Source organism: Hyla sarda, chromosome 3, assembly GCF_029499605.1.
Source record: "Hyla sarda isolate aHylSar1 chromosome 3, aHylSar1.hap1, whole genome shotgun sequence".
Taxonomy (NCBI): Eukaryota; Metazoa; Chordata; class Amphibia; order Anura; family Hylidae; genus Hyla; species Hyla sarda.
In genome coordinates, this window is record NC_079191.1 from 413,607,525 (window position 1) to 413,631,690 (window position 24,166).

Here is a 24,166-nt window from a genome sequence, read left to right on the forward strand (position 1 = left end):
ATAATTTCTTTAGAAAACAGCTCCACGTCTCTCTCCAGGTTGGGTGTGGCTTTACAACATACCATATATACTCAAGTATAAGCCGACCCGAATATAAGCCAAGGCCCCTAATTTCACCCCAAAAACCCAGGAAAAGTTATTGACTCGACTATAAGCCTAGGGTAGGACATACACCATCCCCCCCCCATGCCATCATCCCCACCTGTCATCATCCAGACCCCCGTCATTTTCACCCCGTCAACATCACCTCGACATTTTCACCCCCGTCATCATTCTCCCACCCTTCATCACCGCCTGTCAATCCCTTCATCAGTGGTCTTTAACCTGCGGACCTCCAGATGTTGCAAAACTACAACTCCCAGCATGCCGATTGCTGTCCGGGCATGCTGGGAGTTGTAGTTTTGAAACCTCTGGAGGTCCGCAGGTTGAAGCCCACTGCGGCCTTCGTCATCATCCAGACCCCCCCCTTTAGTTTTCTACTCACCTCCCCTCGGTGGGAAGGAAGGGTGAGCTGGTCCGGGCCATCTATGCTGCAGAGACTGTCCGGTGGGGAGGGTTAGTTGTTGCGGGCTGTCCATCTTCACCGGGAGGCCTCTTCTCCGCTCCGGGCCGGCCCCGGACTAGTGACGTTACCTTGACGATGACGCACAGGGACGTTCATGCCCAGGTACCCTCCCCACCGGACGGTCCCTGCAGCATAGATGGCCCGGACCAGCTCACCCTTCCTTCCCACCGAGGGGAGGTGAGTAGAAAACTAAAGGGGGGGGGGTCTGGATGATGACGAAGGCCTCAGTGGATTTCAACCTGCGGACCTCCAAATGTTTCAAAACTACAGCTCCCAGCATGCCCGGACAGCTGATGGCTGTCTGGGCATGCTGGGAGTTGTAGTTTTGCAACATCTGGAGGTCCGCAGGTTGAAAAGTGCTGAAAAACTCTGCTTATACTCGAGTATATACGGTAGATTCACTATAAAACCACCTGAGGTGGTCATAAAAACCCTGATTTCCCAACCACTACAAACGGAAGGAAGTGAACTATTTACAATACCTTTATTGATAATTTATTGTGAAAATAAAGGGAAAATAAACCACACACTTTAAAAACAGGCTGCGTGCTCTCTCCAAAAAGATATCCTTATTTTTGTCCTTTTTTTTGCAATAAATTATCAATAAAGGTATTGTAGATAGTTAATTCCCTCCTTTTTTAGTGGTTGGGAAATCAGGGTTTTTATGACCACCTTAGGTGGTTTATAGTGAATCTAAATAATTTACCCTCCAACCATTAGTCTCTTTTTGTTTATGGTTTTACAACTTGGCTCCATTCACTTCAATAGAACTGAGCTGCAGAACCACACCCAACCTGGAGACAGACAGGAAGTGGTTTTTGAAAGAAAGTAGCTCTGTTTTTTCGATTCCTGGAAAACACCTTTAGCATTTTTTTACAGTAACCCCTTAAGGACACAGCCCATTTGGGCCTTAAAGGGTAGCTCCCACCATCCTTTTTTTTTTTTTTTTTTTTTTTTCCCCTTTCTGTCCCTGCCTATTGCCCATCTCTCCCTAACCCCCTTCCTGCTTTAAATTTTTTTTTACTACATTTAAAAATGCCTTTTTGTCGGCCTGGTAGTGTGCTCACTACCAGGCAGACTTCCCCAGCAGGCAGACGTCACTGATGCTTTCTGCGGGGGGGCAGACTTCTGCCCTTAGTTCATCTACACAGGGTGCCTCCAGCTGTTTCACCACTACAACTCCCAGCATGCCCTGACATCTATTGGCTGTGCAGCCCCCCCCCCCCCCCCGAAAAATAAATTTGATATGGCCGCAGCGCTAATCAATTTGATTGACTAAAAACAAGGCTTACTTACCTTCCAGCCCCCCTACTGCTGCTGTTCCAACACTGCCGAGGTCCCCACTGATCTCCACTTCCAGGTCTTGACTCATAGGAAATGCTGAGTAGCCAGTCCTTGGTCTGAGCTCTGACCCGCCTCTGCTAATGAGTGGCTAAGCGAGCCGTTTCTTGTGTGTTGAGAGCAGCAGCATCTGGGGAAGGGAACAAGCAGATTAATTAATACATTTTTTTTAGCCCCTTTCAGACAGAAGAAAAGCACCAGACAACTCCTTTAATGACAGTGCCGTATGTTGTAAAGGTTTATTACATGGGCCAATGCAATCCTAAAGTCGAAAAAAAAAAAAAACACGAGCCAATACATTAGATTTAAAGTCTATGGACACCTTTTTAAAATCATTTTTTATTCTGGATTTGAGTGTTTGGAATAACACTCGACTCAGTGCCACCAATCGAACGTATACTTTATTTTATTTTATTACAGGATTATATTGTATTCTAATTTGAGAGTGCGGACACTTGTGGTTGGATTTCTGCAGAAAAGGGTGAAAAAAAAGGTACGAAACTTATATTTTTGCAATTTTATTACTTCAAAAACAATCTAAAACGTAACAGAAAAAAGTAGTAAGAATTATCTTTTCTTGGTCGCTTCATTGGGGAACACAGGAGACCATGGGTATATGCTGCTGACACTAGGCAAAAAAGAAGTAGGCTCCTCCCAGCAGCATATACCCGCCTACAGGCACTGAGCTAATCAGTTTTAGCATAGTGTCAGTAGGAGGCAGACACAGGTCTGGATTACTCCAGACCTGGTCTTTTTTATTGTTTTCTAGTTAGGGCCTGTATCAGGTTTTTTGCTCCTTTTTCTTTTTTCGTTCTTAGGTGGGGGTTCAGGAGCATGGCGCTACTTGTTCCCCCCCCCCCCCCCCCCCATGTGCGGCTAAGGGACATAGGCATAGAGTATGCATTGTTAACCCATTCCCACCAACGGCCAGCGCCTAGGGTTGCACCTTGGGTCCGGGTCCCCCTAATATCCCTGCTCGTCCCGCTGCCTCAGCCTGACATGACGCAGGTGACAAATAGCTGGCCGAAGACATCTAGGGGGAGTATGAATACTCCCCTTCCCCTCCTTCCCCTGCCTTTTCCCAGGGCTCTGATACTTGGGGGACTTATTTCTTCCCTATCTTTTAATTTCTCTGGGGCAGGGTGCGGGCTCTGGGATCTTCAGCTTCTGCAGCTCCTCAGCCGCCATTACCGTGGCTGTACTGTGGACCCCTCATAGCCTCCGGCGGCACCTGGAGGGGACAGTCTGGTGGACTTCACCCTCTTCGGGCCACGCATGTCTCCACTGCCTTGCGGCCAGTGCCCTGGCTGCATTTTCTTACTAGTGGCCCGGTGGGGGCACAACCAGCCCGCTTGCCGCTCTTATTTTGCGGCCAGGCGCAGTGTCCTGGCCGTTACTTTTTATCTTCCGACCAGAGGTCCTCTGCTGCTGCCCCAGTGTTAATCTTCTTGGGGCAGCAGGTCTCCGGTCCCCCGGCCTGGCGCTTCCCCGGCGGGGAATGAACCGTCAGTGTCATTCAGCTAGACCCCTTCCAGGTCCCTGCAACAGCCACTGATCTTGCGGCTAGCTCCCCGTTCATGTGGCGGAGGGGGTGGATTTGTCATGCTGCCAGTTTTGGCCCGATCTCTATCTCTCCCCCCATTCCACTCCTTACTGCATCGGGCAGTCTCCGGAGGGCAGTGTTTCTCCAGCGTGCCCTTTCTTCCCAGTGGGCCGTGCTATCTCCTGAAGTGAAAGTAAAAAAAATGTTTTATAATCACCCTCCCGTGGCTGCTTTATGTACAGCTCCGCTTCCATTGTGTGCTTGGCTCCCTTCTGGTGGCCAAAAATTTTCACTACAACCTTTGTGTATTTTTATGTTTTTTTTTTCTTCTGCTCTTCCCTGTAGGGTTGTCGGGAATCAAGCGTAGTATATGTTCTTATCAGTTTCTCATCTCTTATGTCGCTTATCTGGCATCATGTATTAAATTGATTTTGGAGAAAGGAGTGTGATCTCACGCCTGCTTCTGTCGCACTATATGCGTGTCCGTTAGGGCAGTTTCTGCAGGTTCGGTACACCCCACAATGAAATGCTTGGTTCTTGTTTCCAAGTATTGCGGCACTTGCCCTTTTTAGCACAGTTCCATTATGCTTGCATATACAGCGGACCTAGAGTCCGCACAAGATGCTCCTGGCCCCTGTTCCTGAGCATCCTTTTTCTTCGGGTCTTTTGTGGCCGCTTTCCTTGCACCCCGTTGGTCAATTTTACTGGGGTACAGGTTTTTTTCTGGAGGTTCAGACTTGGGGACATTAACTGACATTGCTCGCCACGCTGCTTTTAACGAAATCGCTGAATAACATTAAGCCTGGATCTGCCTGTTTTCTATACCACTGTTCGTGGCCCTCTCCAACACCCATGGTGGGCGTGCGGTCTGCCGCAGCTGCTCTTCTGGTACTCCACTGTGAGTGAGTGTTGACCGAGGTACAATGGTCCCTCTACAACATCCATAGTGGTTGGGACATCTACCGCAGCTGCTCTTCCGGTACTCTACTGCATGTGAGAGTTAACCGATGTACAATAGACCCTCTGCACCATGCATAGTGGTTGGGACATCTGCCGCAGCTGCTTTTCAGGGGCTCCACTGCTAGTGAGAGTCGACCGATGTATGATGGACCCCTCTACACCATACATGGAGGTTGGGACATCCCCACCGCCGCTGGTCTTCCAGTTCTCCACTGTGATTGAGAGTTCTCTGATGTACAATGGACCTTCTCTACCATCCATAAAGGTTGCGTCGTCTGCCGCATCCGTGTTTGCAGTACTGGTACCCGGCTATATGTCAGAGTTGACCGGTTTGATTTGATGTCTGCCGCATCCACAGCTGCAGTCCTGATGCACGTGGGTGTCACAGGGAGGGTGGTCCCGCATGTTTACAGGTCTTCCCAACGTCCATGGGAGCATACTTTCTGCGGCTGAATTCCAGTCCCCCACTAACAGTGGGCGACTACCAAACATTTGTGTCCCAGCAAGTGCAATGGACCTTTTCCGACAACTGCATTCGTTTACATGGGTGGTGTCCCATTGGTTTACGGCTGTATCGCCTTCTAGTATGAGGGGTCCAGTGGGTACCCCTGCATTTCTAGGGCTCTTGCTGGTAATGACGTCCACCTTTTCCCCCCTCCAGAGGTTTGGTATCATTGATCCTCTGGTGACAGTTGTCGCAGGTTACCAGCTATAGCTTACCCAACTCACTTCACCCCTATATGAGGGGTCGGTGGCGGGGAGCCTGCTTGGCCAGTAGAGACGTTTTTTCACTTCTGGTTTATTAGTAGTCTCGCTGTACTATTGCCTCTTACGGGATACCTATCATTGCTCATGCCGCCTTGGATGCCCCCCCCCCCCCCCTGAAGTTGGGGTGGAGTTTCATAGGTTTCCGCTATTCACGAGCAGTCTTGCATTTCTCGTATTCTAGGTGATGTGCTGTCAATCTTCTAAACTCCCTCCTGTTGCTGGTTCAGCCATCTCGCTGACCCCTTGCACTGCCGGCTTTGGGGTAGCTCTGTGGGGTGTTTTCAGCCCTTATGCTTCCCTTTCTTTACAGGTGGTTGAGCTGCCCTTGTACGTTTCCTGCTTTTGCAGCCGTTGTCCTTTTGTTTTTTCTGTATCTTAGAGTTTCTTTCTCCATTCCTACTCTCCTGTTTTCTCCCACTCTTCCTCTCGGGTGGGTAGTGTAGATTCTGGTCATTTCTGTACCCTGGCTTCTCCAACCCCTCGTACTGCCCTCTTTCCCTGCCGGGGGAGGTCTTGTTTGGGAGCCGTCCTGGCGGTCCTTGGACTTCCTCTTATTCTCTAGTGATCTTTCCGCTTGCGGTGTCTCTCGGCCTTCCTCGTTATAGCCCTTCTGTTCTGGCTGCCTTGGGCTTCCAAAGGTTACGAGACAGTCTTGGCTGTGGCAGGTCACTCCTCCCTTTTTTGGGAGTGTGTCAATGGTACCAGGCTTGCCCGACAGTCTGAGTGGGTTCCCTCCAATGCCCTGGACTGGTCTTCTGTTCCCTTGCCTTGTCGCTTCGTCTGGTTGACATCTCGCTGGGTCCCCTCTGTCTTGGGACTGGTCATTCTGAGCTGTTGCTCTCTTGATCTGCCATTCTGTTCTGGCCACCCAGTCTCTTGGGTCAGCACGGGCAGGGCAGCATGGTGACCTCAGGGGTAGCGGTGCCTTTTTTTCTCTTTCCTGCTATTTTCCCCCAAGGGAGGTCAATTTTATTCTCTGGTGGCCCCAGTTCGTTTGGGATCCTTCCCTTCGGTATTCTGCCTTTTCAGACCCTCCTTTCCTTGGGCTCTCTTCCAGGTGGCCTTTTCCATGCCTCCTTTCTCCGGAGTGGTGATACTGATGCTTCCACCGTTCTGGAGGTTCTTGTTCCTTACCTTGGCGGTGTTTCTGGTCTCTCTCATCTCCGCCGTTTCTCTGCGAGAGGCAGTTTCTGTTTGCTGCTCCATGGCCTAGGTGCGCGTCAGCATCAGTGTTTCACTCCAGCTTTAGGTTCTCGCCCTCACCGGGTTCGGGGCTCCTGGGTCCCTCCATTTCCTTTTTGGCTCTGGGATTCTCTGTTCATCTGGGTGGCTGCTCCGGTGTTCCAGATGATTCTGCTCCTCCCCACTGGTTTGTTTACTTCCTCGTTCTCCCCCCGGCATAGAAGGGGCCCGGTGTGGAGGGCTTGGGGGTTGTGGGCATGCAAGTTGTTCTGGTTGCCCAGTCTGGCCACTTAACGAGTATTGGATGAGTGTAGTCCACCTTTGTCGCAGGCCCTTTCCCACTCTTTTGGCTATGTGGCGTACTCTTTTAGATCTCTCTCCCACCCACTTTTTGGCTGGATGGCCTTGGGTCTGTGGATTGAGTCTGGGCCTCTCTGTTAACAGGTGGTCGGCGGGTGCACCTTGCCCTAGCCTTCTTCCTGACCAGTTCTTTGTACACTCAGGCCTGGACATGAGTCTTGCTCTCTTTCACTCTTTGTCCCATTCTGGCGGCTCTTGGTTCCACCTTCTGAGTCTTGTCTTCTTTCTGGCTGTGCTCATCCTTTTATTCTCTGGCGGTTGTTTTTCCCACCCCAGGGACTGCTTTGGTACATCCCATGGTCTCCTGGGTTGCCCGATGAAGCGACTAAGAAAAGGAGATTTTTTTTGTACTAACCGTAAAATCTCTTTCTCGTAGCCTTCATTGGGGAACACAGCACCCACCCATTTACATTTCCTGGTCAGTTTGTTTGTTCTGGTTGTTATTTTCTGGTGTCCGTCGGACATTTCTCCTTTGTTGTTTGACTTCCCCTACTGCTTTGTGACACAACTGATTAGCTCAGTGCCTGTGGGCGGGTATATGCCGCTGGGAGGAGCCGACTTCTTTTTTTGCCTATTGTCAGCCTCCTAGTGGAAGCAGCATATACCCATGGTCTCCTGTGTTCCCCAATGAAGGCTAAGAGAGAGAGATTTTACGGTGAGTACAAAAAAATCTTTTTTTTCTTCTTTTTTTTTCAGATATTTAGTGGCTGCAGAAAATTGAAAAGCTTTTATTAGTTACATTGTTGTAAGTCTTGTAAAGGGTATTATAAAAAAAATAATGATACTTTTTTTTTAAAGATAATAATTAATATTGTTGTATTTAATATTACAGGTTGGTCTGTGTCATTTCCACCATGCCTTCATGCCTAATAAAAGGTTGTTTCAACACATGGAAGCAAAAGGATTCCAAGGTTATCCTGCATGTCTTTCCCAGAGATAAAGCGGGGATAAGATTGTGGCTGAGCCAGTCACCAGAAAAATTTCCGAACGTTGAAGAGCTGGTTGAGAAAATCTACTCTCAGAACTCCTATGGCACTGTTAGACTGTGCTCAAAACATTTCAACGATGATCAATATTTCTACGAGGGAACCAAACGTAGGCTCAGACCGAATGCTGTTCCCACTATATTCACATTTGAGACTCCACCATCCAAGACACCAGGCACGAAAAGAAAGAGAAAAGCTGCCAACGCTGACCCACCAAAGGATGGTGAGACAGATGAAGGAACATCGAGCAGTGTTCTGTTTTTTGCACAAACTTCTGATGGTGGTAACGCTTTGGTCCAGCAAGTCTTACCATCCCATTTACAGATTGTACTTCCAAGTACCAGTCTTTTGGCAAAACCCAAAATGTCCGACAAGGCTGTCAACACGGATGCTTTCTTCAGTAAAAAATGCCAAGCCATGGGGACCGATCCCATGCTTGGTAAAAAGAATGCTACCATGCAGACAAAGCCTTGGAAGGGAAAGTCTCAGGGGGTACTTTGTACTATATTAAATGGAGACTCAACAAACTCTGATCAACACAGATCATGGCAAAGTGAAAAAATTTGGGAAAAAAATATTCGTTTTCCATCAGCCTCCAAAATGGTCATAGGGCAAGTTGCCAACAATGTCCTCACTAAACAGGACTTTGTTACTCATGCTGCTAATCCACCACAGGTGACGTTTCTGAAGGAGGAAGAGGAGCCTCAACCTATCAGTCAGGATATAAAAGTTGAGCAGAGTCCTCATAGTGACTGTGGACATTATCCGAATTCTATTCAAGATGATAGTAAACATCTAATCTCTAAAGACTTTAACAATCCCGGCCATACAAGTATCGTCAGAATAAAAGATGAAGACTTAGAGTCTGGATCTAGCACTGACGACTCCAGAAATTCTTTAGACGACGTTGAAGGACATGTCAGTGACACGGCAGACGAAGCCAAATTTACGGTTTTGCAGAGTTGTTTGTACGATCTTATCAAGCTTGTTCGATGTCAGTATCGCAACACGTGTCACGCACCGTTAACAAACGTTCAGATCAAAACTCTAGGCTCTGTGATGGCCATTGACGTTCTGTGCTCCAGGGGCCACAATTCTACACTTTGGCACAGCCAGACTGCAAAAAGAAAAAGGTCTTCAGGAAATCTATTGCCTACAAGTGGGGGTCAGTCTCAGCCGTTTGGGGGGCTAGAAGTTGAAACTTTTATTCACAATCTTGAGTATAATGATGAACTACCGCAGTAAATACTGTAGACTGTAAAAACATTAAACGTGTACTCAACCATTTGGTACCACTGGTGATGGAAAAGGAAAAACTTGTTGTTGGAGAACATAGCAGAGGTGACTACAAACTGTGTTTCCGTATTCGCCAGTTGGTTCAGTTAATGACCTCATTGGTGCTTTGGAAATTTGCATTTAAGGACACTCTACGAGATTGTACAGAACAACTTTAAGGTGTATATACCCTCTACAGATCAACACGACAACCGGCAAAGACTTGGTAGACTCCAAAGAATAAACCCTTACATTCCAATATGAGATGACTAAACGCTTTTTTACGTAGGACAATGTGATTGCATATTAATTAGAATAATTGAGTAATGTACCCAGAATGAAGCTCAAGTATAGTTACTGTAAATATTATTTAGATTTTCTTGTAAATAGACAATGTACTTTTAAAATAAAAAGGAATTTGAATAACAGAGGAATGAGACATGTGGTTTTGATTTTATACTGCCTGTCATGCATCGCCACCAAATGTCCGAAGCCATTGTAAATCTTCATGAATGCGGCAGCTTTCCTGGAATTAAGGGTTTTCTGTTTTTGCATAGACCACGTTCTTTGGAGAAGTCTTGTAGTACTTACTGGCAACAGAATCTCTCTACAACAGTAGGCATGGTACTACCTTGTGAGAATTAAAGGGGTACTCTGCCCCTAGACATCTTATTCCCTATCCAATGGATAAGTGGATAAGATGTCTGATCGCGGGGGTCCCGCTGCTCGCGGGGGTCATCACAATCTCGGCCTCTGCATCCCAGACATCCGGTGCACGGAGCGAACTTCGCTCCATGCCGGATGACTGGCAATGCGGAGCGGAGGCTCGTGACGTCATGGCCGTACTTCACTTGTGATGTCACGGCCATGTCCCCTCAATGCAAGTCAATGGGAGGGGGCGTGACTGTCGTCACACCCCCTCCCATTGACTTGCATTGAGGGGGCATGGCCGTGACATCACAAGCCTCCGCATCGAAAGTCATCCGGCACGGATCGAAGTTTGCTCTGTGCACCAGATGTCTGGGGTGCCGCAGCCGAGATTGCGGGGGTCCCCAGCGGCTGGACCCCCATGATCAGACATCTTATCCCCTAGCCTTTGGATAGGGGATAAGAAGGGGATAAGATGTCTGGGGGCGGAGAACCCCTTCAATATGTGAAGCAGCTGTCTCATTCCACCTTTTCCAGGTAGCTTTCAGTAATACCCCTCTGTGGGCAGCTGTTTTGCAGGAATTTCTCCTCGTCAATGCAGAGCAGGGTGCTGGCTCTCTGAGAGGCCTGTAGTAACTGGGGGCTATAATCCCAAAAATGGTTATCTTGAGATGCATATTCTTTGCTTCGGAAGTGATTTCTGGCTTGCCGTACATTCCCAGTCATTTTCTAAGACTCATAGTTAGATAGATTGACTTGCTGTGATCCTCCCTTCCCCACCCGTGCACGGGCTAGCAGGCAGCAGTTTCCACCACATACGGCAGTACAGGAATAAGGAATGTCCGGCACTGGGATTGCAGATTAAGATCAGTAATTTTATTGAAGGCAAAGCATATACAGCATATATGCTTTTCAGGTAGTCATACCCTTAAAGGGGTACTCCAATGGAAAACTAATTTTTTTAATCGCCTGGTGCCAGAAAGTTATACAGATTTGTTAATTGCTTCTATTTAAAAATCTTAATCCTTCCAGTACTTATCAGCTGCTGTATACTACAGAGGAAGTTGTGTAGTTCTTTTCTTTCTGACCACAGTGCTCTCTGCTGACACCTCTGTCCATGCCAGGAACAGGGGATCTACAGTTTATTAGATAATTAATTCACTTTCTTTTTTCTTTCTGCATTGTGGAGGTTTAATAAAACCATTGAACAGTGTTTGAGTGGGATTGGTTCAAATAGATTGTGTTTCTCTAGAACTGTAACATAGAAAACAATCAAACAACCTTTTCTTAGTAATGTAAAAATATGTAATTCCATGGGGGTTTACCTGCATTTATTGCAAATGTGTGTATATATATATATATATATATCAGGAGGATCTTACTGCAGCACACAGTCCAAAGCAAAGAGTAAAAATTGAATTTACAAGCAGCAATGTTTCAGCTGGCTCACCCAGCCATTTTCAAGCAGGCTGGGTGAACCAGCTGAAACGTTGCTGCTTGTTTTTTTGGAAACACTTGTTTTTTATGGAATACATTTTTGCACTTTACTATGGACTGTGTGCTGCAGTAAGATCCTTTTGCTGTACGATTGGGGGGTTGATTCGGCCACTACTCCAGAAGCTGCTTTGCACCAGGCACTTTTTTCTTTAGAATTTGGATGTGCTGCTTTAAAAAAAAAAAAAAAAAAAAAGCACTCCGCAGGCATTCTGGGTAGGGGAATATGCAAATCAGCTCATTACATCACCTTTTCAGGCGATGTTACCTGGTATCAGCTTAGCTCCAGTTACGGAATATAAAAAGCTAATCGGGATTAATGCCAAGCCAGAACTCTCTCTCCAGAAGGAAAGAGCACCCATCTGCAGACAGCTGTTTCGGGATACTTGCCCTTGTCAGTACAGAGCAGGGTAATCTGGCTTGGCTGAGATGAGGGGCCTTAGACCAACTAAACGGGATGAGTATTTAACTCAGGCAGCGTTCACCACTCCTGGTGTGACGTACCCCGAAACAGCTGTCTGCAGATGGGTGCTCTTTCCTTCTGAAGAGAGAGTTCTGGCTTGGCATTAATCCCAATTAGCTTTTTATATTCCGTAACTGGAGCTAAGCTGATACCAGGGAACATCGCCTGAAAAGGTGATGTAATGAGCTGATTTGCATATTCCCCTATCTATATATACATTATATATATATATATACATTATATATATATATATATATATATATATATATATATATATATAATGTAAAATGTAACAAATTTTGTACAATGATGTCATACTTCACAAGGTTGTATCAAGTTGTGGCGAATAGGTTGGAGCTTATGGCCGTATGTACCGTACTTGGTGTAAACTACAACAGTGCAACAAAATTGGAAGGGTATGTAGGTAACAATGCAGTGTGACAATATGTTGTAGGGAAAGGGGTATAGAGGCGAGTATAGGGCATAAAAACTATTTCCTTCACATGCAGCTAATTTCTACATTGCAAACCAACATACAGCAAAACCCATATATTTTACTTTTCTCAGATTTTTCTCGGATTTGCTATGGATTTTACCTAGTCCTTTACAAAGGGGGAAATCCTCAGAAAGAATTGATATGTTGTAGATTGAAAGGGGTATTCCGGCCAACTACATCTTATCCCCTATCCAAAGGATAGGGGATAAAAAGAAAAGACAGAGCGCTCCATAGCATAATACCGCAGGTACAGGGTCCAGAGGTAGAATAGGAAATGCCCTTACCGAATGCGGTTGTGTAAGCTCACACACAACAGTGGTCAGCGTGAGTGAGAGATGGATCCGGTCTGCAGCCTTCCCATCCGAATGAGACAATAGCGAGAGTAGACTTCTGAAAGTAATGGGATTTAATGGCGCTGACCGGGAGCAGACACATCAGGTAGGTAGGAAAGTAGCTTTATTAAAACAATGCAACGCGTTTTACCGCAGGTGCGGCTTCATCAGGCATCTGCCTGATGAAGCCGCACCTGCGGTGAAACGCATTGCATTGTTTTAATAAAGCTACTTTCCTACCTACCTGACGTGTCTGCTCCCGGTCAGCGCCATTGAATCCCATTACTTTCAGAAGTCTCCTCTCGCTAAAGGATAGGGGATAACATTTTTGATCGCGGGAGGGCCCGTTGCTGGGACAGCACGCGCATTCTATGCAGGGCTTCGTCTCCAGATTTGGAAACCTCTTTGACTGAAGACGCAGTTACGCATAGAATGCAGGTGCTGCATGGAGATCGCAGGGGGTCCCAGCAGTGAGCCCCCCCGCCCTATCCTTTGGATAGGGGATAAGATTTATTTTGCTGGAATACCCCTTTAAAGTCTGATCTAAATTTAAAATTGGATATAAAAAATACATACTGTATGCGCAAATATTTTTCTGCGGTATCAAAAAGATTTCTTAAAGTCTCATCCACTTTCCTACTACAATGCAAAAGGTAGAATAATCCGTGGCACTCACCAGGGCATTCACTTTATTTGAGTTTTTATTGCATCAATAGTAGGGACATGACTGGAAACATCAAAAAGTAGTTCCTACTGTTGATAAAATAAAGAAGGAAGTAAAATGAATGCCTTGGTGAGTGCTGCATATTCTTCTACCTTCAGCATTGTAGGATTTTAAATGGACTTAAAGAGTCACCAAATAAAACTTTTAATATAGTGTTCCTTGTGTTATTAGCAGACACTTTCCCATTCACTTGCTTTTAAAATTATCAACAAAATGTGTTTAAAATGTAATTGAAAAACAGCCACTAAGTGGCTCTGTTCCCTGCCACAATACATACTTTGTGTTCGGTCTCCTCCCGGCTTGGCAGGAGACCAAACTCAGGAAGCTTTTTCTCTGCACTGAGTTTTATTGACAGCTGCACAGAGCCTCACTGAAAGCTGCACAGAGCCTCATTGAAAGCTGCACAGAGCCTCACTGAAAGCTGCACAGAGCCTGAGGTCTTCTATTGATCACAGCACTGCAACGATGTGAGGGCGGAAGTGGCCCCCCGGCAGGCTTCAGTGATGCCATGACTTCTGGGAAAGGCCAACTTTCTCCTGCTGGAAGATTGCACTATGTGAGCAAAAATAATGGTATGATACACAGCTTTTTAAAGCTCTGAAAAATGTTTTAAGGCTGGGAGGGGTGTTAGGAGTAGTTAGGGAACATAGCCTGAGTAAGTTCAAAAAGTACCTGTCACCAAATTAACTTTTCTAAACTATAGATATCGCAGAGCACCAAGGGAAAGGATGTTTATGGATGGAAAGTGAGTGCATTATATGTGTGTGATGATCATCCACTTTCCTGCTAGTGTATTCCACTGACCTAACATCCTGTCGAGTCATGTCCCCCCCAAATTCATCCATATTCTGATGGGATTACGGCTATGGGATGGTCTTATATGTCCAAGCGTTGCTATTGTGAATGGGTCGGCAGAGCTAGAAGGCAAAACAACGGCTCGGTTACAACACTTCTATATGTTTACATGAGCAATACAACAGCCTCAGAGCAAACCAGTACCTGGAGTACCTGCCTACTAGGGTTGCCAACTGATCGGTATTTTACCGGCACAGACGAAATTTTGGCCACCCTGCCGGTATTTTTATATTAAAAATACCGGCAATGCAATGACTGGTATTTATCCAACCAATCCTCCAACTCCCGGAATGTTGCACCATAACCTATACCAGTGTTTACCAACCAGAGCACCTCCAGCTGTTGCAAAACTACCACTCCCAGCATGCCCGGACAGCCAACGGCTGTCCGGGCATGCTGGGAGTGGTAGTTTTGCAACAGCTGGAGGCACCCCTAGTTGGGAAACACTGACCTATGCTATATACTACTACATAGTCCAACATGCTAGGAGTTGTAGTTTTCGTTTGAGGCAGCAGCTATGCCAGGGGCTGCATCACGGCATGCTGGGAGTTGTAGTTAGTAACTAACTGCAACTCCCAAATTTAATTAAAAAAAAAAAAATTATCAAAAACTCACATCAAAACCAAAATGGTGCATGTGAAAAACTACAGATCGGGGCGCAAAAAATGAGCCCTCATAAAGGCCCGTGTAAGGAGAAAAAAGAAGTTATAGGGGTCAGAATAGGACAAAATTTCCCCCGCATATGTGTATCCTGTGATGTCACGCATATCCGGGCAACGGCTGTCCGGGCATGTTGGGAGTGGTAGTTTTGCAACAGCTGGAGGCACACCTGGTTGGGAAACATTGACCTATACTATATACTACTATATAATCCAACATGCTGGTGTAGTTTTCGTTTGGCACAGCTGCTGAGCCACAGGCTGTATCAGGACATGCTGGGAGTTGTAGTTAGTAACTAACTGCAACTCCCGAATTTAATAAAAAAAAAAAAAAAATTATCAAAAAATCACATCAAAACCAAAATGGTGCTGTTAAAAACTACAGATCGGGGCGCAAAAAATGATCCCTCATACAGGCCCGTGTAAGGAGAAAAAAAAAAGTTATAGGGGTCAGAATAGGACAAAATTTCCCCCGCATATGTGTAACCTGTGATGTCACGCATATATAATGAATTATGCAAATTAGCATGGGCAGTATGTTTTTTTTAAAGAAAGGTGGCGACCCTACTGCTGTGGAGGTAGCTGTGTCTTTATGAGAATAAAAAAACAGACCAGTGCGCCATGAGGGACTTGACAGACGTCTGTATCAACAAGCAATGGCCAACTTGTGTTCTCTTGACAACTGGGTCATAAAATCTCCAAAACATCAGGTCTTGGGGGGGGGATTTTTGGTATGCAGTGGAAGTACCTACCAAAAGAGATCCTAAAAGTGACAACTGGTGAACAAGTGACAAGGTCATGGATGCCCAGGACCTGGTGACCGATACCACAGGACACCTGCAGAAGTCTTGTGGAGGCCGGGCCTAGATGGATCAGAGCAGTTGTAGTGGCACAAGGTTCACCTGTATAATATTAGGAAGGTCATTTTAACCCCTTCATTACTACTGCGTAGTGTTTTTATAGTGGCTGCTCAGGGGACTTCTTATGCACTGCCTTTTTATGGAAGGGCTTCAGAAGAAGATTACAATTCCTTACAGTACAGAGGTGCCCATCGCCCCATGCAGTTTCTCATGGGGGGGTGTAATGCTTTATTATGGTGCCAGAGCCTAACAAAGACCTCCCCAGGTCTACCATACAGTGGGGATTAAAAGTTTGGGCACCCCAGGTAAACATTTGTATTAATGTGCATAAAGAAGCCAAGGAAAAATGGAAAAATCTCCAAAAGGCATCAAATTACAGATTAGACATTCTTATAATATGTCAACAAAAGTTAGATTTTATTTCCATCATTTACACTTTCAAAATAACAGAAAACAAAAAAATGGCATCTGCAAAAGTTTGGGCACCCTGCAGAGTTAATATCTTGTACTTCCCCCTTTGGCAAGTATCACAGCTTGTAAACGCTTTTTGTAGCCAGTCAAGAGTCTTTCAATTCTTGTTTGAGGTATCTTTGCCCATTCTTCCTTACAAAAGTCTTCCAGTTCTTTGAGATTTCTGGGCTGTCTGTCACGCACTGCTCTTTTAAGGTCTATCCATATATTTTCAATTATGTTGAGGTCAGGAGATTGTGAGGCCATGGCAAAACCTTTGATTTTACGCCTCTTGATGTAATCCCCCGTGGATTTTGAGGTGTGTTTAGGATCATTATCCATTTGTAGAAGCCATCCTCTCTTTAACTTCAGCTTTTTCACAGATGGCATCAAGTAACCATCCAAAATTTGCTGAAATTTTATTGAATCCATTTTCCTTCTACTCGTGAGATGTTCCCTCTGCCACTGGCTGCAATAAAACCCCAAAGCATGATAGATCCACCCCCATGCTTAACAGTTGGACAGACGTTCTTTTAATTAAATTCTGTTCCCCTTCTTCTCCAAATGTACCTTTGCTCATTCCGGACAAAAAGTTCAATTTTAACCTCATCGGTCCACAGAACTTGTTTCCAAAATGCATCAGGCTTATCTATATGTTCATCTGCAAAGTTCAAACGCTGAATTTTGTGGTGAGGACGTAGAAGAGGTTTTCTTCTGATGACTCTTCTATGAAGACCATATTTGTACAAGTATCTCTTTATAGTGGAATAGTGTTCCACAACTCCAGTGTCTGCCAGATCTTTCTGGAGGGATTGTGCAGTCAAACGTGGGTTTTGAATTGTTTTTCTCATAATCCTGCGAGCTGTTCTGTCTGATATTTTTCTTGGTCTTCCAGATCTTGCTTTAACTTCCACTGTTCCTGATGACTGCCATTTCTTAATTACATTCCGAACAGAGGATATTGACATCTGAAAATGTTTTGCTATCTGTCATGCCCCCTCCCATAGGCTTACATTGAGGGGGCAGAGCGTGACGTCACACAACGCTCCGTCCCCGTGATCGACAGTAATCAGACCCGAAGCGAACACTCTCTTGGGACTGATTATAACAGGGGTGCTGCGTGCAAGATCACGGGGGTCCACAGCGGCGGGACCCCCGCGATCAGGCATCTTATCCCCTATCCTTTGGATAGGGGATAAGATGTCTTAGTGCCGAAATACCCCTTTAAAACCTTTGAGATTGACATCACCTGGTCTTCCCAGATGATGATTGAGAACAAAGCAAAGGGGGCAGTGCATGCTATAAATTCTGCAGGGTGCCCAAACTTTTGCAGACGCCATTTTTTTGTTTTCTGTTATTTTGAAAGTGTAAATGATGGAAATAAAATCTAACTTTTGTTGACATATTATAAGAATGTCTAATCTGTAATTTGTTGCCTTTTGGAGATTTTTCCATCTTTCCTTGGCTTCTTTATGCACATTATTACAAATTTTTACCTGGGGTGCCCAAACTTTTGATCCCCACTGTAAGTATCTGCTTATAAGACCATACCAAAAGCTGAATAGTTTTCCTGTCAATGCTATACATAAATAACTTAAAAAAATAACATAAATAAAACATTATTATGCAAAAGTACTAGAACTTGAAGAAAAAAACTGATTTTATTGTAATGTAATGGTATTGACCATTAAAGGGATACTCCACTGGCCAGCGTTTGGAACATTTAGTGTGTGTGTGTGTGTGTGCGCTGCGGGGGGCGGCCACACCCCCTAGTGATGTCAGGCTACGCCCCCTAAATGCAAATCTATGGGAGGGGGCGTGATGGCCACTGCGCCCCCTGCCATTGACTTGCATTGAGGGGGCGTGGCCTACCCCGTGGCTGTCGCACATGCACACAGCGTTAAGCACTAAATGTTCCGAACGCTGGCCAGTGGAGTACCCCCTTTTAAAGGTGTTTATTGTCACAGTAAACAAAAGAGAAGACCACACTGCTGTACATTTGTTGTTTTTCTGCACCCCTCACCCTAAAAATATTTAATAAAAGCTAATTCATGAAATGTCTGTACCCCAAAATGATGCAACCAAAATTGTAACTCATCCCACAAACAGGCTTTTCTATATGTAAACATTCAACAATGGTTCTTTAAATGTGTCAAAATGTTGGTCTTGTTTGATAAATTAAACCCAGGATTGGATTGTAGAAGTCGGTCTGACATGCAGCATGCTCACCTCCTCCCTGCCTTGCATGATAAATGTACAGAGGGTGTGGAGGAGGGAGGAGGCATGCATGCCGCAGCTTAGCCTTGCCTTTACAACTCTTGAGCTTGGAAGGAAAACACAATTTTATAACTTTGCATCAGCCATTAGCTAAGAAGCAGATATCATTTGTTTAATTATACTATCAGCTATCTGACAATGTCTGCAGCTCCAAGCTTATATGGAGCTAAGAGGTTTACTTCAAAGCTGGTTTAGTATTGAGGGGTTAATATTAGGGATACATTCACACACATATAGAGGGTGGGAAGTGTATAGTAGATTAATAATGAGGTTATCCTGGCGCCATCACAGAAATTTTCAGCAGGTGGTGGAAACTTTACATACAATTTTCGCCTGCTAAATTCTGGCCACTGGAAACCACACCCCCATCACGCAAAAACCATACCCCACTTAGCCGTAAGCCTCGCCCACTCGACAAGCGCAGCATGAACTGACGGAAAAATGAAAAACACACCAAATTTTGGTACAAAGCAAGTGCTTGTGCGAAAATGGTGCTACTTTTTTCCAGTTTACAAGAAGCTTATCATGATAAATGCCCCTTAAAGGGGTACTCCGCTCCTAGATATCTTATCCCTTATCCAAAGCGTAGATCACTGCAGCGGCAACCCAGACATCCGATGCACGGAGCAGACTTCTCTCCATGCCGGATGACTGGCAATGCGGGCCTGAGACTCGTGACATCACGGACGTGCCCCGCTCGTGACGTCACAGCCTCACCCCCTCAATGCAAGTCTATGTAGACGTAGACTTGTATTGAGGTGGTGAGGCAGTCGCGTCACGAGCCTCCGGCACTGAACCCAATGCTCTAAACAAACCCCGGGTGCAGCAGGGAGATAGCGGTGGTCCCCAGTGGCGGGACCCCCCCAATCAGACATCTTATCCCCTATCCTTTGGATAGGGGATAAGATGCCAAGGGGCGGAGTATCCCTTTAAGTGTCCAAACCAAATAAGAAATTGTAGAAGTAAAACAAAAATGCAGTAATATATAATGGGACTTTGAATAATTAAAATAGATCTACGTTTTTTTTTTTAAGGTTCTTTCTTTACATATACAGTAGGGATCGACCGATATCGGTTTTTTAGGGCCGATACCGATAATCGTGCAGGTTAGGGCCAATAGCCGATAACTTATACCGATATTCCGGTAAAAGTTATCGGCTATTTAACCCCCTGCGACACCGCTGCAGATCATTGATTTAAAGCGGGCGCTTTAAATCAATGATCTGCAGTGGCTTTTGCGGGGCCATAGGCCGCCGCCGCCACCACCACCCGCTTCTCTCCCCTACCTGTCAGGGTGGTCCGGGCCATCTATCCATCGTTCATGTAGTGTCCGGGGGCGTTCCGGGTGGAGGGTGGTCCGGTCCGGGCTGTCCTTCTCCGGCGGTCATCTTCTCCACTCCGGGCAGGCTCCGGCCTAGTACGCTGCATAGACGCCGCTGCGCAGTGACGCCCGTGCGCAGCGACGCACCTGACGTCACGGCGTAGCTGCGTCTATGCAGCGTACTAGGCCGGAGCCTGCCCGGAGTGGAGAAGAAGACCGCCGGAGAAGAAGGACAGCCCGGACTGGTTCACTCTTCACCCGGAACGCCCCCGGACACAACAGGAAGGAAGGATGGATGGCCCGGACCACCCCCATTACGGGTAAGTTTAATTTTTTTATTGACTCGGAGGGTGGGGGAGGGGCCCGACCGGTATAGCGGTATGGGCAAAAATCCATACCGGTATACCGCCTAGCATCACGGTGGGGGGTGCGACGCGGTGTGGTGGGTCGGGGGTGCGGTGCGGCGGGTCGGGGGGTGGCGGTCGCGGTGCGGTGGGCGGGGCATTATCGGCTTATCGGCAAGATAATTGCAGGTATCGATAATGCCTAAAATCGTGATTATCGGCCGATAATATCGGCCATACCGATAATCGGTCGATCCCTAATATACAGAACACTAAACAGAGAGAAACCCTTATAAATAAACATATATTGAAAAAAAAAAAGAATAAATGCTGCAATTACATTGCTTGGGGATGAAGAGAACGAATTTAGGACAGCGTTACCTATTATCTTTGGGATTTGTGTAAAGTAGAGAAGGCTGTATGGTAGTTGGTTCTTTGGCGGTTTTGAACCTGCATCTCCCGTCGCGCCCAGAAATTGTAATGATTATTTGAATAACTAATGACTGATTTTTATTTCTACAGAAAATTAAAAAGGAAAGCAAGGTAAAGAAGAAGGAGAAGAAAAAGAAGCGAGAGTCCAGCCCTGTACAGATATCCAAGGTGCGACCAAGGTTCCTCCATTCTGAATAGATGGATCATGTGTTAAAATTCCAGTGAGCATTGTCTGGAGCTTTAAAGGGGTTATCCAGGAAAAAACTTTTTTTATATGTCAACTGGCTCCAGAAAGTTAAACAGATTTGTAAATTACTTCTATAAAAAAAATCTTAATCCTTTCAGTACTTATGAGCTTCTGAAGTTAAGGTTGTTCTTTTCTGTCTAAGTGCTCTCTGATGACACGTGTCTCGGGAACCGCCCAGTTTAGAAGCAAATCCCCATAACAAACCTCTTTTAAACTGGACGTTTCCCGAGACAGGTGTCATCAGAGATTACTTAGACAGAAAAGAACAACCTTAACTTCAGAAGCTCATAAGTACTGAAAGGATTAAGATTTTTTTTAATAGAAGTAATTTACAAATCTGTTTAACTTTCTGGAGCCAGTTTATATATACAGTGGTCCCTCAACATACGATGGTAATTCGCTCCAAACGACCCATCGTTTGTCGAATCCATTGTATGTTGAGTGATCCGTGCAATGTAAAGTATATGAAGCTGTACTCACCTGTCCCCGTCGCTCCGCACCAGGTCCTCACCGGCACCAGGTCCTCACCGCTCCCGATGCTGTCCCAGGGGCTCCCGATGCTGTCCCGCTGCTCCGGTGTCTTCTTCGCGATCCTCCGGCTTCTTCTGCAGGGTCCGGGCCTCGCTTTCTGGTGACGTTATTACGCTGCTGCGCCGGCGTGCGTAGTGACGTAATAACGACGCCGGAAAGCAAGGCCCGGACCCCGGAGAAGATGCGCAAGACACCGGAGGATCGCGAAGTGGACCCGGAGCAGCAGAAATAGGTAAGAAAACCTGCCCGGGATGCTTAAACTGCTATCCGACTGCAGCTTAAGCATTTTGCGCTGTCGGATAGCACTTAATGCGATGGCCCCGACATATAAAAGCATCGTATGTCGATTTTATCATATGTCGGGGCCATCGTAGGTCGGGGGGTTACTATTATATAACGTTTTTTTCCTGGAATACCCCTTTAAAAGCTGCATTGGAGTTTATATTCTGCGCAAAAAAAAAAAATATACCCAGCATATATGCATTTCAGAGGGTAATACAGTGGAAAACCTTTTTTTTTTTTTTTTTTTAAATCAACTGGTTTCAGAAAGGTAAACAGATTTGTAAATTACTTCTATTAAAAAATCTTAATCCTTCCAGTACTTATCAGCTGCTGTATGCTCTAGAGCAGTGGTCTCCAACCTGTGGACCTCCAGATGTTGCAAAACTACAACTCCCAGCATGCCCGGACAGCCAACGTCTGACCACAGTGCTCTCTGCTGACAACTCTGTCCGCGTAAGGAACTGTTCAGAGCAGGAGAGGTTTGCTATGGGGCTTTGCTTCTGTTCTGGACAGTTCCTGACATGGACAGAGGTGTCAGCAGAGAGCACTGTGGTCAGACAGAAAAGAACTACACAACTTCCTCTAGAGCATACAGTAGCTGATAAGTACTGGAAGGATTAAGATTTTTAAATCAAAGTAATTTACAAATCTGTATAATATAACTTTCTGGCACCAATTGATTTGAAAAAAAATAGTTTTCCACCATTAAGCTTGTATCACTTTGTCAACCCTATAGCTTAGTGCAGTAGTCTCCAAATTGTGGACCTCCAGATGTTGCAAAACTACAGCCAATGCCTGTCGGGGCATGCTGAGTGTTGTAGTTTTGCAACATCTGGAGGTCCACAGTTTGAAGACCACTGGTCTAGTGTTTACAGCTCTTATGCAGACCTATTTGTCTCCATGGTAACAGACTACAAACCCTGTGTAGTCTCATTCTGTTGTCTCACTCCCTTCTGTCTCCTACTTGTTCCCTAACATACATTTATTAGGTTACGACTGCAGGATCAGACCAAACGGGGACTGTAACCTGTAACCATGGAGACCCATAAGATGTCATAGGAGCTACATGCACAAAATGCTAAAATATTTTAGTCAGGACTTTTTGCAGAGTTTTCTTTTAGGTGCATTGGAGCATAACAATGGTTTTTAATACCTTTAACAATACGCTAAATATTTTTGTGCTGGGTGTAGATGTAAAATAGACGTCAGCCAATAGTTATATTCTTCTAAGTAACCAAACCCAGATAGAGAGAGAGATTAGGTAGAGATAAATCAGATGGATAGATGGATTTGAGGGATAGATATGAGAGAGAGATAGATAGTTGGCACTAGAGATGTAAGAAAAAACGATTCCCGCGATTATCGCGATTTTTCACTTGCCGATACTGAATCGATTCAAAATATTTTTGAATCGATTCTTTTAGTGATGTGGAATTTGTATCTCCTGATCCCCGGAACAGCATGTCCCGGGCATCAGGAGATACAAGTTCCACATTTTGTCAGCCGTATCTGACGCGGCGGCGCTCTGGGTGTACACTCTGCGGCCCCCGGCTGATTACAGTAGCCGGGGGCCGCTGATGCATCACCGCCGCTAATATCCAGCATGCGGTGCTCTGCAGTGAGTATGGAGTGGGCTCCGGATTCCTGCCCGCTCCATACTCTGCAGCTCCCGGCTGTTCTCAGTAGCCGGGGGCTGCCGCTAATATCCAGCATGCGGTGCTCTGCAGTCTGTATGGAGCCGGCTCCGGACTCGTGCCCGCTCCATACTCTGCAGCTCCCGGCTGTTCTCAGTAGCCAGGGGCCGCCGCTAATAGCCAGCATTCGGCGATCGCCGCGGTTGGCTATTAACCCTTTAGATCGCCGCTGTCAAAGCTGACAGCGGCGTCTAAAGGGACATGTGTATGCTCCCTGGTGGGCTAGATAGAACCCCCGCAGCGCGATCGCAGGCGGGCGATCCACTGTGGAGGTAGCCGGAGGGCCTACCTCTGCTTCCCTGCTCTCCATGGCTCTGTCATTGATAGACTCTGGCTGGACCAGGCTCTATCAATGGATCGCAGATCAATGGAGTTCAATAGAACTCTATTCATCTGTCTGAGGAATCTAATGATTCCTAAAAGACTAATAAAGTGTATAAAAAAATAAAATTAAAATAAAGTTTTAATAAAAGTGTAAAAGACATTGTTTTTTAGACAGAATCGGGATATATCGCGATGTATCGTCACCTAGACGGTATCGCGATATATCGGGCTATATCGAATCGCCACACTGGTATCGCGATTCGAATCGAATCGCCAAATTCTTGACGATTCACACCCCTAGTTGGCACCCCTGAAATTTTTATAGAAAATGAATTAATTCTCACAGAAAAGGATTGCAGTAACACGTTTTGCTATACACATGTTTATTCCCTTTGTGTGTATTGGAACTAAATCAAAAAAGGGAGGGAAAAAAGCAAATTGGACATAATGTCACCAAACTCCAAAAATGGGCTGGACAAAATTATTGGCACCCTTAACTTAATATTTGGTTGCACACCCTTTGGAAAAGATAACTGAAATCAGTCACTTTCTATAACCATCAATAAGCTTCTTACACCTCTCAGCCGGAATGTTGGACCACTCTTCCTTTACAAACTGCTCCAGGTCTCTTATTGGAAGGCGCCTTTTCCCAACAGCAATTTTACGATCTCTCCACAGGTGTTCAATGGGATTTAGACCTGGACTCATTGCTGCCACTTCAGAACTCTCCAGCGCTTTGTCGTCATCCATTTC

At 45.8% G+C, this 24,166-nt stretch overlaps 1 protein-coding gene and 1 pseudogene across 5 annotated transcripts in view; both read left to right on the forward strand.

The window, feature by feature from the left end:
- The window catches only part of LOC130362997 (ADP-ribosylation factor-like protein 6-interacting protein 4), a 58,737-nt gene that overhangs the window by 20,949 nt on the left and 13,622 nt on the right, over positions 1-24,166 (forward strand). For 3 of the 5 annotated variants that reach the window (XR_008891675.1, XM_056568240.1, XM_056568241.1), the window contains exon 5: positions 20,426-20,503. Coding sequence is in view for 4 of the 5 variants with exons in the window: in XM_056568240.1 (XP_056424215.1) it covers positions 20,426-20,503 (78 nt within the window). In the remaining variant the exon portion in view is untranslated. Of the gene's footprint in view, positions 1-2,326; positions 2,400-7,415; positions 7,465-7,551; positions 9,409-20,425; positions 20,504-24,166 lie in introns of those variants that run through there. The other 2 variants (XM_056568239.1, XM_056568238.1) reach the window with 2 other exon arrangements.
- Positions 3,768-3,969, forward strand: LOC130363368 (U2 spliceosomal RNA; annotated as a pseudogene).